At 42.0% G+C, this 14,500-nt stretch overlaps 2 protein-coding genes and 1 long non-coding RNA gene across 4 annotated transcripts; 2 read left to right on the top strand and 1 right to left on the bottom strand.

Annotated features, from left to right (window-relative positions):
- Positions 1–6: 6 nt before the first annotated feature.
- On the top strand, positions 7–1,289 carry fbxo36a (F-box protein 36a). The gene is made up of 4 exons (XM_079354664.1): positions 7–144; positions 492–600; positions 789–961; positions 1,097–1,289. The coding sequence occupies exons 1-4, from the start codon at positions 49–51 to the stop codon at positions 1,241–1,243; spliced, it is 525 nt and encodes a 174-aa protein (XP_079210790.1). The 5' UTR covers positions 7–48; the 3' UTR covers positions 1,244–1,289.
- Positions 1,290–2,547: 1,258 nt separating this feature from the next.
- Positions 2,548–13,339, top strand: zbtb38 (zinc finger and BTB domain containing 38). Of its 2 annotated transcripts, none has more exons than XM_079354660.1 (2): positions 2,548–2,943; positions 8,475–13,339. In XM_079354660.1, the coding sequence occupies exon 2, from the start codon at positions 8,475–8,477 to the stop codon at positions 12,108–12,110; it is 3,636 nt and encodes a 1,211-aa protein (XP_079210786.1). In that variant the 5' UTR covers positions 2,548–2,943; the 3' UTR covers positions 12,111–13,339. The 2 variants fall into 2 exon arrangements, with proteins under 2 accessions (XP_079210786.1, XP_079210785.1); XM_079354659.1 differs by lacking the exon at positions 2,548–2,943 and adding an exon at positions 5,466–5,671.
- On the bottom strand, positions 3,190–14,488 carry LOC306830909. Its single transcript, XR_013780027.1, has 3 exons — positions 14,369–14,488; positions 13,696–13,761; positions 3,190–5,456 (listed from the first exon to the last, which is right to left on the bottom strand). It is a non-coding gene; the product is annotated as an uncharacterized lncRNA (long non-coding RNA).
- Between the last annotated feature and the right edge of the window lie 12 nt (positions 14,489–14,500).

Here is a 14,500-nt window from a genome sequence, read left to right as displayed (position 1 = left end):
TTTCAGTTGCTCTAGAGTTGTCATGGTTACATTGTTTTTGCGTCCAAAATGGCGTCCTTGCTTGGGGAGCAACTTTTTGAAATCAGTGACCGGGGTCCACCTCCTCTTAAAGATTTTTTCCAGCTTGTTGTTACCAAAAATGAGGTTGAGTATTTGTATGCGTTTCTATTGATATAACTGTTGATAAAATCACTGTTCATATTTATCCTAACTGAATGTAGCCAAGTTTATTAGGACAAAGTTAGCTAGCCAGCTGGTTTTAAGTGGTTCCTTTCTTCCCAGACATTTTGACTTTGCCTTTCCAGTGAAGGCTTGTTTTGAAATGACTGATATGGTAAAAGCAAAATGTTTTTTTTTTAAATGTGATGGTTAAATATAACAGAAATGTATGCCACTCAATCAGCGCTTTCAAATAACATAACATTCAAGTGAATGTCAGTGTGTTCACCAAAAATGAGCTTCATCATGTCTTTATTTTTCTCCTTTATCAGGTGTTATTGAGATCATGGACGATTTCCTTGAGGCTTGAATCCAGAGGTGCTCCACCAAAAGAGCTAAAGACACCCCACCAAGATTTCCTCCATGACAAAAGGCTACAGCGTAAACTGTCTTTAATTAGATTATTTTTCTGTGATGGCTTCAGTTCCATGTTACATTTCCCATTATGTTAAACTGAAAACCTCTCAATATTGCCTGAGTGTTATAGAACCAAGTTATCTCACCAAAACACTTCAGTTGGGTTTTCACAATTGATATCCAGGCTGTGTGTTTCTACTCCTGATCTATAGAACAAGTTGGTACAGTTTTTGGACAGAGGATCCTGGAACATGCCATATTACTTTGTCAAGGAAACATTGATTTCCTTGAACGTTTATCTGATGACATATTGCTGAGAATCCTTTCTTACATCGAGCTAAAAGATACAACAATTCTGGCACAAGTTTCAAACAGATTCAGAAAGGTAAGAAATCCTCAAAAAAAAGAGCACAGAATTGATTTTTTTTTTTTTTTCAAAAAGGCATTTTGCACACTGATATACATATACATGTAAATCTCCAGTTTTTTGTTGTCTTGTGCTCTAATTGGACTGAACCAGCTCTGCAACTCTGAGATGTTTTGGGAGCAGACTGTGAGGAATCGCTGTGCGGATTCCACCAGTGACATGGAGGCTATAGCGAAGTTCATGGGCTGGAGAAGGATCTATTTTGCATTTTTCCACACCACTAGCAGTCAGAAAAATTGAAGCAACAAAAGAGTTTTATTAAACAAACTATGATGCACATATGCAATTTGGATGAGTCACCATTCCTTATCAATTTTTTTGCAGCCTGTGGAGAAAAAAAACATAATTTTGTTATTTAATTAGTGAGCATTATTTTAAACTGAGAGTGGAGTCATGTGGTCTTCAAAAGAATATCCTGTTTGTTCAAAAACGCCTCATTTTTCTCTGAACAAATACATCTACCATCTGTAAACTGCTTCTTCTGTGTTTGGATTTTGCATAATTATTACTAGTATTCTTACACTTTCAATTTCTAAATGTAGAAAATAGTTAATTTGATCATCAAACTCTATAAGCACACTTGTGTAAAACAATGTTAGTGTGTCTCCTTGTACTTCTTAAAAGCCAGATGAAAGGCTCATGACAAAAAAATGAAAACTTTAGCATCACTTGAGTCCCTCTGACATATTAGGATAAGTGCTCCATCTTGACTTTTACTTCCGGTTTACATTTGCTGGTGCCCTGTTTTGCGCCATCTGCTGAAGGCTCTCTGCACTCAACAATGTCTCTGCGCAAAGCCAACATGGGTTTGTTTATGGGTCCTCTCCTGCTGCAGTCTCTCTGCTGTTGCCACCAGAGGGAGCAACATGGCAGTACAAACTAAAGTCAGATGCTGGGAGGAGGAGGATGGAGCAAATAAAACCCTGGGGTAGCGTGTGCAAAACAAGTGTTGTAATCCTGGTTGCCATAGCCAGGCTTAAAGAGTGCAACACAGGACTCGGGATAGAAACCTTACACAAATACATCTGTAAGGGCAACTTTCTACAATGGTCCTACCTCACCTGAAACCTGTTCAAGCAAGATACAATAACGTGTGTCAAAGGTATGCACTATTTTTTTTTCTGTTTTAAAAAGGTTCCTTAGGGGAACAGTGAAAACATGTGAAGCAATAAATGTCAACAACAGTTAAAAGCTACGCATAAAGTGTTGTTCTCATGTCTAATTATCATCAATGGGTAAAAAAACAGAAACGGCAACATAAATCATCCAATTATGCTGTGTTCAGTAGCACAAGGAAGACGTTTTCCAGCAGGTCCCTATACATACACAACAAAACTCCCTCATTATTCAGAAACACTCCTGTCAAAAGGATTTCTGGGTGTGGGAAAGAGCTGACATGAGAGCCAGCGGATCTGACTGGTCAGTGTTGTGGCCTATTATTAGCCTCTGAACACTGGATACCGCCTTCTCAGCTGAGTCTTGTCTGGGAGGAAAAAATATTCATTACGTAACAATAAAGGATCTGTCTCCCGACCCACTTCCTGAATACCACAGCAGCCACTAGGCCCAAAACTGAGGCAGAGCGAAAGCCTCGTCCATTTGTTGGCCGGAGCAGAGACAAGCGGAGCCGGTTGTCGTGTGCTTATCCCTTTGCCTCCACACACATTCACCGCACCACCCCTCCTTCACAGCTCCCTTTGTGGGTCAGTGATGCAGCGGGAGTGACGCAGCAGTGGCAGCACAGCAGGAACAGGGAACCTCTGCCAGAAGCATAGTCCACAGGCAACTTCAAGACAGCAGTGAAGATGGTAAAGGCCTAATCTAGGCCAAAGGAAGAAAGGGAACTGTGTCTCCTTACCTACTCCTAAACAAACACCACAGAGACTTCTGTTGCGGCGGAGACGAGCACAGCAAGACCTTCCTCACAGAGACGTGTTTTGGTAGGCAACTCAAAGTGTGAGTGCTTGTGGAGGCAGAAACATAAGTGCTACCAGAGTTGAGTGTCTTTGTATGCTTGCAGTGTAAATGCTTTAAGAATGAGGATGAGGCCTACTCAGCCTTGTACTGCGGTTTGTGCCTCCCTGATGATCAGTGTCTCTTCAGGCCGCAGCTGCGCTTACTGAGCATCAGAGGCAGAGAGGCCTGTAAACTTTGTCCTGCGGTTTAGAATGCCTCCTAGCTGTGATATCAAAGGTAGGGGACACGATGCTTCCTCTAAAACACCTTAACTATGATCCGTGCAAGGAAGTCATATATAAGCAAAGTCGTATTTTTCATTTGCTGTTTTAAATGTAGCCTGATGTCAGTTTTATCAATTCATCTAATGTTTGTAATGTTTTAACAAAGGGTGTTCCAGGGAGTCTGGAGCTAATCCTAGCTGTCATTGGACAAAAGGTGGACTGATCAGATGTTGTTCGGTGATGAAAATTGATCCAAAAAAAAAAAAAACATTAACATTTACAATGGTTTCCAAGTTTTAAATGTGCAAAACAAATGAATCCATCAATGAAAATGGTTATGCCTGCGACTCCAGCCGTTCCATATGATTCAAATGGACTGCTAATGTTAAACATTTGGAAGTTCAAAATGATCTGAAGTCGTGAAATTGATTATCTTACACATTTAAGTCCGCTCGTGTAAAAAGGTTCTCATTACATGCTGTAAGAAAGTAAGGGCTTGACAAAGACCGGGGCAAAGAAGCAATGGGTGAGAGTGATTCATTTAAAAGTCTTTTATCTATCAACATCATCATAGAGATTTAAACTAAAAGACAGGACGTCAGATGTGTCAGTAAAGAAAATATTTCTACCAAAGTATTTCTTTAAATACAATTGCAACATTGGAGATAGGGGAGGGTTTTTATTTGAATGTAAAGGAGTCCCTGTCAGCTGTGCAGCTTGCTGCATATTTATCCCCTTTTCACCTCCAGTAGAGCTCAAAAACTATTTTTCAAAATGTAGATTTTTTTAATTCTATTTTTTTTTGCCACAGTTTAAGCAAAACGCACTGATGCTACCGTTTCCTCATCACGTTTATTATACCTTTGTTTTGTTCCTTTTGATTGTCACACTAATTTTACAGGCGTACGTTTTCAGATTTAACTACTCGACGCACTAACACGCTGACCGCTCCGCTTGCTACTGCGGTGGTCTTTAAGGGAGCAGCTCTACATTTGAGCATCAAATATAAGACTGACCCTGTGGTCAGTTGTGTGTTCACGACCACACCATAATGAGATGTTCTGAGCACAAAAAGGGGAACACAATGACAAAGCTACAGCTAAGATTCAAAGGTTCACTGAGTTCATTTGAAAGAGAGAAAGCCAAAACGCTCCACGAATAGCCTGTTTCCTCCCTTCAGGGCAAAGAGTGAGTGCATGTGTAATGACAAACTCTAGCACCTGCTGCTTTGTCTTTTGAAATCAACAATACATTAAATTAAATAGCTTTGAAAACGCTATAAAGTGGGACCCAGCCAGCGTGAAGACAACACAGACGTGGTCACGTGACTTTACTCGGTTGTGTAAATAAAAGAGCGGCTTCCGTCCTCAGAGGCTGGTGAGAGGCTCACAGTGTTATGTCGGGTTCAGCTTCCTCCCCTCCCCCTGCAGTCTGCAGTGCTGACGCATCTGCTGCTTTTGCATCAATCAGCAGCCTGCATATAGGTACACAGAGAGTCCCCACTGATAGCAGGACTCTCTTTTCTCCCCCTCAGCCTCGCATGCAGTCTTGCACGCTGACTGCCATGGCGAGGAAAAAGCACCGACGAACATTTATCCTCTTTCTACTGCAATACACATTAGGACAGTAGCCACTGCCATCTTCTCTCGGGTTCTGCATTACCTAACCACACTGCCTGACTGCATGAGCACGGAAGAGTAGCGTTCGCTGTTTTACAGTGATGCACAGACCGAATCCATATTCACGAGAATTAAAAACAGATGCTTTAAGCATTCAAGGTGCGAGTTCTCTCACCCAGAGAATTTTTTGCCTTTTTTCCTTTGGTCAGCATCAATTCATCAGAATCTGGTTGCTGTGATGATAAGGAGATTAAATACAGCTTTTTTTTTTGCCTTTTTTTTTTTTTTTTACCCCTCACTCTACACTAATATGAGCGATACAGCTGAGCGTTTCCTCTAGCTGGGACATCGAGTGCAGAGCTGATGTGTGATGTAGCACCCAGCATCTCTCTGCTCTCCCCACAGCCCTCTGCCATGCTTAATAAAAGTTGTCGTTTCCTTCTGAGTGGCTCCAGAGCGAATGCTTCGGTTGCATAGCTAGCACAAAGGCAGACCTATGCTCAGGTTAAGCTATGCACGCTGCTTAAACAGTGAGTTATTCCTGTAGGGGTAGAAGGACAGAAAAAGGGACAGTCTAGGAGGGCAGGGCAGATCTAGCTCAGGACCCAGGCTGCATGGATGGATAGAGGCGAAGGACGTTGGTGCCGGAGTCATCTGCACACAGAGAGGGAGGGAGAGGAAGAAAGACGTCAGAATAAGCTCTGCTTTTGACAACACTGCTCTTCAGCGACCATCACAGAGAAAATAGATACTTTCGCCGTGCTCTCACCAAACTGTGTTTCACGTATAGTTTGTGTGTGCTGTAGAGAAGGGATTCTGCATGACTCCTTTTCCTGTTCGCCCTGCATCACTTTCTCTCATTTACTAAGGTAGGTTTTGCATGGTTTCCCCTGAAATTACAATCCTGTTATTTGCGGAAGTACACCTTTCAAGGGTGCATGGTGTGGCTCTGCTTTGACGTTTCGCTCTTTGTTTGACAAGACTGTCTGTTTGCTATACTCATTTCATGGTTTGTGGTGAAGTGTGGGGGAGTTTTATGTTCGAGGTTGGTGGATAAAAAGAATGTTTCACAGGAGCTTTGAACGTAAAGTAAGGTTGGGTGTGGCAAAAATCATGAACACTGATGGCAAAGTCGACATTTTCGCTCAGCATGTGGTGGCACTAATCCACAACAGTCGATACACATTTTAAAAAACGAAAGTGTTTTAGTTCAAAAGCGGTATAGCTAAGAGTGTCAAACTGTTTCCGCTAACACATTGAGAAATGAGTATGAAAGCAGTAGCACATCACTCGCTGTTATCAGATGAGAAAGTCCTCTGAGTAGCATTTCTACTGCAGCCAAAGATGCACAGACCACGAACATACACAAAGTATGTACAAGCGGAGACAAAGGCGAATGTTGACGCGCTGCAGGCTGCAGCATGTTGCAGGTTCTCCGAGAGGGCAGGATGCTCGCGGGAGAGAGGGGGAACCGAATACCCGGACAGCTAATACAGTCACTCGCCATCCAGCTGAATCCCAATAAGTGCTGCGCCATAGCATGTTGCCATGACAACGGAGGCCTGTCTGAGCAAGAAGGCAGGAGGCTGATTGTGTTTTGAACAGTGTGATGGTCTTTCAAGATCGGCAGCCATATTGTATTTGCTACGTGAATGCAAAACTGGAAATATGAGTACAAATTAACATAAAATGCCATCACTGATTAATTAGCGAAACAGCTTCACAGCAAAAGAACTGACATAAATGTATCGCTCTTGATGTAAAATTATCAAGAGAATTTACCAAAAACCCCAAATAAATGTAGGTGCCAAAATGATCAATTATTCATTATTTCATCTATTGCTAATTTTATAGCACTTGAGCGTTGCATGTGGAGCTTTCACAGACTAATTCTGATTTTGACTGATGTCGGTGAAATTAAACTTGTGTGAAGTCAGCACGCAGAGGAAGGAAGAGTTTTACAGGACAGAGAAACTAAATGGCAGTGTTGTTGCCTCCAGGTTAGCCAAAACATCTTTAGAGAAAGGCTATCTTAAGCTAATGCTAGAGTCACTGTAAACGGAAAAAAAACAACAACAAAGATGTAGTTCTAAACTCTCAAAGAGCCAAAGTTAAACTGTTAAGAAAATGTAGATGCAGATGCTCAGTTATAAGAGCAGGCTACGTGTTTTAGCTAGCAGGTACAAACAGCTTGTTACATGAGGCAAGCTAAATGACTCAGTTTAGACTCTCAGCACACTGACTGCGGTATGAGGAGGCCACAGAATATCACGCTCAGCAGAGAAATGAATGAACTCAAACTGCCTGGAGCAGTTGCACACGTAGATTATTTTAGTTTATTATCAAAATCAAACTAAAATGTTACTTCATCAGTTGAAACAGTGATGTGATGTTGTTCCATGTCTGACTGCAAATCTGCTTTGACTCTATTCCCAACTGGAAATTCTTCTTCACAGCACTGTTCAGATTTGACAGCAACCAACAAGCAGCCAGCAGTTTGTTAGTAATAACTAAAGGCATGTGCCATTAGGATAGTGTACACCATAAACAAGTCAATTTTGTACTTCTGTGTTAAATTATGACATGTCTCTTTTCTGGAAGCTGGGACTCTCACTGGCAAAAACTGTATGTGAGACAAGTGAAAGAACTTCTCTGCCAACTGATGAAGGAGCTGATGAGTCATCAGTGCATCTGAACGTCATTTTCACATTAACCTAAATCAGAGGGAGACAGTCCTGACAACTTCACCACGCCAAGTGCAAATCTGTGTAGCACACTCAATGAATGACTACCAAACCTAAACTTTGCTGGGTTTTTTTGTGTTTTTTTATCAACAATATTCCGACTGTGTTTAGTGATCTGCCGCCGTTTGTCTTCTAATGACGTTTCAAAAATGAAAAACAAGATAGCCATGAAAAAAACAGAAATTGAGCAGAGATAACACTTTTGAAAGGGAAGTAAATAAACACAGGAGACAGTACATGGTGACCCCTTTATCTAAGCCCTTTGCATTATAACCTTAACACTGCAAAGAGCACTGAATAGTAACCTTTCAAACACACACTAAGTCATTTTCTTAACCAAATTTTGTTCTCAAAATCTCTGCTGTTCCTCAAAGGCATTAATATAATAGTATATAAAATGATTTCCTACCTATACATGTTAGCCTTGATGACTCAATCTTTAATTGTATAGCGCCAAATCAAAGCAAATGTAATCTGGAGACACTTAAAAGACCTTACTCATTGTTATAATACAAAAGAGCAGGTAAACACCTGTAAATGTATAACTCAAATCTCTAATTGGCCCATCTGTTGTCAGAAATCGAATGATATACAGCTCATGATCGCGATAACGCCAAAAAAAAATAAAAACAATCGATGCACTTTTCATTACAATATTCCATGTAATCTTTCCACTCCAAAGTGAGTTGTATACTCTTTATAGGGATTTTCTATGAAGCAGGGTGGACAACTGTTGACCAGAGTGTTGGTGTTGGAGCTCAACTGTAAGGATATTACTGCCATCTAGTGTTCACACACTGGAATAGGTCAAACATTTTCAAATACAAAATATACACCAAACATCATCTTTTCAACAACACAAATGAGGAATCAAAGCATTTTATAACAACTTGATGTAAATGTTTCTTTTCTTACTTTCTCTTTTCAGATGACAGTGGTGTCCCCATGCACTCAGAACCTGATGGATAGCGTTCACCCTCAAACTGTGCTCAGCAAACTCAACGAGCAGCGCTCACAGGGTCTGTTCTGTGATGTTACAATTGTGGTGGAGGACGTGAAGTTTCGAGCTCACAAGAACATCCTGGCAGCCTGCAGCGGGTTCTTCAGGAACGCTCTGACAACTCCTGAGACATGGAGCTCAAACCAAGTGGTGGAGCTGATGGACCTGAAGTCTGAGGTGTTCGCCAGTATCCTTAACTTTATCTACTGCTCTAAGGTGACACCACCGGGCGCAGAGGACACAGTGCGGCTAGTCGCCGCTGGCAAAAGACTTGGAATTCCATTTTTAGAGAAGCTTTCAGAACAAGTAAGGCAGAATGAAATCGTTAAATCCACAGATTACAGCACAGCCACAGTGTCCAAGAAAACAAAGAGGGAAGCTCCCAGGCCTGAGGAGATTGATAGTGCCACGGGGCCACGCATCACCAACGCCTTCTCTATCAATGAGGTGTGTCCCGGAAACAATCTTTTCCCTCCACTGGTCCAAACCACTGGGGAGAGGCAGTCACCAGATGTTGGACATCTCCCATCACCTTGTCCAAGCATTTCCTGCCACAGCCTGACAAATGAAACTACACATGCCCTCTCAGAGCACTCGTACGCAGTCAGCAAATCTACTGAAAGCAAGGATAGCAATCAGAGTGACAGCAAAAAGGTCTGCAAGCCAGCAATATCACAGCCAAAGCAACTCATGTACAGAAACACAGGGCCTCTTAAAAAGCGGCACAGGCTGAGAGGCAACTTGGGTCGAAGTCTATGTCCAGCACCATCTGACCAACAAACAGATAAACCGATTACAATATCCCCACAATTAGCTGATGGTGTTTCTGCAGCACCTGAAGAAGTTGCAACACCACCTCCCCTTTTTTCAGAGTCAGAAAAACATCTTGATGCAGCGCAAAACAACGCAAATGACAATACTCAAATGGAGTTGGGTCCACCCCCCCTGTCCCCTCACACTGAGGACAGCATTTCGATATATGGATGTGAGCACTGTCCAGAGATATTCACAAACAAGGCTCTTCTGACTATTCATTCGGAGCTTCACAAAAAGCGTTTTGTCAGTCACTTGTTTTGCAAGTTTTGTCACAGAAAATTTATACACCTCAAAAGGTTGCGCAACCACGAGCAGGTCTGTCCAAGAGCTGCGAAAGGGCCACCTAAACTACATGCAGCTGGCATGCCCGGCGAAGAGTTGGACCTCCCTTCAGACGACATGCCAAACATAGAGAGCATCATGGCACAACTGCCCTCTGCTGATTCCTCCACCCCTTCCACCCCAGAGCCCCTCCAACTGGACCAATCAGAGCCCCCGCATCAAGAGAAGATAGTGAGACCAGGAAGTGGTCAAAGGAGATACAACTGCAGCGTGTGTAAGCGAGTCTACATCACCCTATCCAGTCTGAAGCGGCATGAAAATGTGCATTCATGGCAGAGGGCCTATCCCTGCCATTATTGTAATAAGGTGTTCGCTTTGGCAGAGTATCGTACCAAGCATGAAATCTGGCACACAGGTGAACGCCGCTATCAGTGCATTTTTTGCCTGGAGACTTTCATGACATATTATATCCTCAAGAACCATCAGAAGTCTTTCCACGGCATCGATCCCAGTCTAGCTGTTAAAAAGAAATCCGCGAATGGCGGGCTGAAAGCCAGTGTTTATCCAATCAAACTTTACAGGCTTCTGCCAATGAAGTTTAGAAAGAGACAATACAAAACATACAGTCAGACATACTCAGAGGGTCAGGAAAAAGAGCACCAAGCCCAACTAGAGAGCAGCTCTCTTATCCCTCCATTTGAAGAAAATGGTCTGCTCAGCCCCCCGGATACCGTTTCGTTCCCTCTTACCTTCATGGCGACCACGACGATGGTGGCACCGGTCATGCCTCGCATCAGCTTCGACAAGCCATGTGACCAAAACGTTGAGCAAAGTCTGAACAGTGACTTGGACATTCAGAAAGGCACGAGAAAAGAACGCGGGAGCACAGAACCAGCCTTCATGAATACCTTTCCTTTACAACCAGATACAGAGCCGTCTGCAATCGGTTACAGAGACACTTCAGAGCACATAGATCATAGTGCACCATTCTTAAAGTCTTTGAACACTGTTAAAAAGTTAGCGGAGCTATCAGCTTCTGCCAAAAGAGTTGAGGACATGACGAAAGAAATACTGAAATCAAGCACCGAGAAACTGGTGCGTGATAAATCGGTGGAAGGGAAGATAGAAACCTATATTGCCAAACCTGTATGCCCAGGTCCATCTGTGGATGGTTCGTCCATGCCGCTCTGTCAAATTACAGTGAAAATAGGAAATGAAGCTATCATCCGTCGCCGAATCAAAGGATCCAAGCTCTTTCCCAGAAAGAAAAGGAGAATTCGGGAAGTGAATGAGGGCGAGAGCTCAAGTCAGTGTACTCAAATACGGGAAAACTCAGAGAGCCCCAGGCTCCGCCTCAGACATGGAGCAACTGCCGCCACCGAGCGAGAGACATACGAAGACCCCAACGACCTCGACACGGCTGACATGCTTTGGCGTCCCTATTATTCTTACAAAGCCAAAAAAAAAACAAAGAAGCTACGATTAAAGCACAGAACAGCTTTGTTTCATCGGTACCCTGAAACATCTGTGGACAGAAGTGCTGCGAGTGAGGCCCCTCTTGGTGGAAGTATTAGACTGACAGAGGAGAGTGTCTTGGGTGGTGGTGGAGAAGTGAAACGTAGCCTTAGCAGGAACTCCAGCCCAAGGGCCGCATACAACTGTGACATCTGTGACAGCTCTTTTATCACAGAGACGGGTTTAAGGGCTCATGTCATTGGTTCCCACCCATGCTTCTGCCGGACCTGTGGTAGACAAGGTCCCCCTGGGGAGGCCCCTGCGGGTGGTGATTACATTTGCAACAGCTGTATGGAAAATGGCTCCTGCTTTGACAATGCACCACGGAGCCCGAACCCAGAGAAGAAGTATCGTTGCTCCTTCTGTCCTCAGCGTTTCCTCTACCTTGCCACCAAGAGGAGTCACGAAAAGAAACACCAGGTGACAAATAAGGAGGCACATGATTTTGACAACACGGCACCGTGTTCTAAATACAAGAGCGAAGAAAATGAGGAAGACAGCATAAAAACAGAAGTCGACGACAATCAAGGGGGCGCTGACATCAAATCTGAAAGAGTGGAAGGAGATCATTTTTCGATCGACACTTTTAAGTCGAAAATTGAGGACTCAGCTGGCTTTATGCCTTTGACTGCTTACCAAGAAGTGTCATATTCCACCATTAAAAGTCCACAATCACCCCACATTGCGCAGGTGTTTTCCCTGACCCCCTCGAAAGCGGCACATAAAATGCAGAAAAAAAAGACCAACGCGCCACATTCTATGCATCCCGTCTCAAAGAAGCAAGCCTCGGAGAGAGAAAGCAACGAAGACGTTTGTAACGGGCCGAGGAAAAACGTTCAAAATGAAAAGTCTTGTAAATTATTTCAAACAAATGACTCTGAAACTAGAGCTGCCCACGAGTCTTTACAGAAGCCAGAGAAATGGGTGTGCAAAGAAGAGCCATTTTTTTAAAGAGCCTTGAAGACTGTGGGCAACAATGGGCAAAAAATGTGAATGAAAGTTGACTTGAGGCCAATGCTTTGTTGAGGAAATATAAGCGTAGTAATGTTGTTTTTAAAGCTGAGCCCATCAAACTGTTTTTAAAGGACAACACTTGTTTTAGGCTGTGATTTCTTTACTCTTTAACACAACTACTGACGGGTTGTTGTTTTTTTTCAACCTTTGTGTACATTAGGGGATGATATAGTAAGACCATCTGACACAGACTTATCCATTGTCTATGCATACGTCACAGTCTAATGACAGGACTGTAACCTCAAGAAGATACATGTTTTGTTAGAAATGTTTCTTCACACAATGTGCAATTTCAGGACGATGTGACGGACAACTGAAAGCCACCTTCTTTAGTTACATCTTCACTTTTTCAAATGTGTCTGGGAAAAACAGTGAGTTTGAAATCCGTCACATTTCTGAACCTGTCACTAACAGTAGATGTTGACTTGCACTTTATAGTGAGACTATGCTTATCTGTTGGTTTAATACTTTGATAATTCCATTTTCATTTTAAGCACCACTGATTATGTTCTCATTTCCAATTAATATAGCAGCATTAACATATCAGTTACTTGTTTCTGTGTTTATGTATAAAACATGTCAAACTATTTAAATAAATGTTAATAATCTTCACACTTACACTTGTGTCCTTCTTACAAGACAGAAAATGATTGTGAATTAGGTCACAGTACTGAGTGTTCACTTACTGATTTATAAATCAGGATACATCATACAGTGTGAAAGTGGGAGGATTTTTTTCAGCATTAAATTTTGCATTTAAATATTTGAACGGCCACATTGGTACAAAACCTGCTCTAAAGCAACTCTTTTCCCTCACACATACGGCACACGGAGCTTAATGCTCCTCCTACAGCCCATCTGAGAAGTAAATCACCTCATTCTTCCACACAAACTGTATCTCTACTTAGCGTTGGGCCTCAAGACAACATTTCCAGATGTTTATAAATACCTTGCTTCATTCTTAGACCATAACATTTTTAGGAAAGGTACTGCTCTATACACTGATAATGGAGGACAGATTTTACCCTAAGATAGATGGCAACAAGGCTTCTCCAGATTAAATGCTAGATTTTCTTTTTACTCAACATTTGTAAGCAGATACTTTACGATACCTGATTTCCTACTTCCATCTCATATAAAATGCATACAAATAAACTTGATTTGATTCACCACATGTATTTATTTACTGAATTAAAAATACTAATTTAAGTCTGGTGCAATAATTAATTAGAAATATAGATGCATGCCTTGGATGGCCTGCCATACAGAATTATTGTAATTTATATACATCATTATAATATAACTTAATCTGACAAGGATTCATTCTTGTTTTACGATGATAACAAAAAATATGTTATTTGATTTTAACATGCATTGTAAAGTATTTGTGACAGACTATGTAATTTCAAATTGGCTACACACACACTTGGGTTAAATGAATAACCAAGTTAAATGTCTTGAGTTCGATATAATCAGCCCAAAGGTCTTGTGTGCAGATACCTAATAAAGTTATAATGCATACCTCATCGGCCTTTCAGCCTCGCTGCTATCAGCTATGAAGATCTTTCCCAGCCAAAAGAAGCTTCACCTTGAGAGAAAGAGAGCCGAGAACACAGGATGTGAGTCACACTTTTATCTAAAGTGGATATTGGAATGGGATTTTTATTCCAAGTGAATGTCCAAAGGTTATAAAAACTGTGTATGTTTAACTCAACTCAGCCTGCATAAAGTCCACACGTTTTCCCAATGAAAAAGTAAATTCCCTAAACCTAAAAAAAAAAAGTGTAGATTCATAACATTGAACATATGTTTCCTCAGTTTAAGAGACAGTAAAAGTTGTTAAACCAGTAGATAGTCTGACCAGCATGGTCATATAAATACTATATGACTTCCTTACATGTAACATGTTGTTGTTGGTTTTTTACTGAATTCTGCTTTGCTTTCCCACGTGTATGAAGCTGCTCTGCCTCCTATAGCCTATTGTTTTTGTTTGTTTTTATCCATGGTCCCTCATTCACATAGGTTGGGACAGATTTAAGCATATCTTAGACGGACAGGGGTTAATTTAAAGCCTTTACTGTGCTATCCAAGATTAGCTGGCTAAGCTAACCTCACAAGTTAAAGTATTAGAGCTTTGTTGTTGCATAATAAGCAGCGCGGAAAGACTTAACATCCTCTAAAAAAAAAACTCATACCATCTCCAGAATGAAGTCTGACTAATCCAAGACGCTTGACTGTGTTGCGGTAGCTTCATATTTGTCCAAACGCTTTGAGGCAGCAGCAGCAGCAGCAGGCAGCAGGCGTGTGTGACGCGGCAGCAGTGGGAC

The sequence above is a fragment of the Symphodus melops genome (genome assembly GCF_947650265.1).
Source record: "Symphodus melops genome assembly, chromosome: 10".
Lineage (NCBI taxonomy): Eukaryota > Metazoa > Chordata > Actinopteri > Labriformes > Labridae > Symphodus > Symphodus melops.
Note: the sequence above shows the minus strand (reverse complement) of the source record. Positions and strands in the feature narration are given on the sequence as shown.

What these genes read in the sequence shown, in the direction of transcription:
- fbxo36a (XM_079354664.1), top strand. Translation starts at nt 49, where the DNA reads ATGGCGTCCTTGCTTGGGGAGCAACTTTTTGAAATCAGTGACCGGGGT. An exon ending in TTGTTGTTACCAAAAATGAG is followed by an intron (nt 145 to 491) that starts GTTGAGTATTTG and finishes CTCCTTTATCAG; the next exon opens with GTGTTATTGAGATCATGGAC. An exon ending in TTTCAAACAGATTCAGAAAG is followed by an intron (nt 962 to 1,096) that starts GTAAGAAATCCT and finishes GGACTGAACCAG; the next exon opens with CTCTGCAACTCTGAGATGTT.
- zbtb38 (XM_079354660.1), top strand. Translation starts at nt 8,475, where the DNA reads ATGACAGTGGTGTCCCCATGCACTCAGAACCTGATGGATAGCGTTCAC.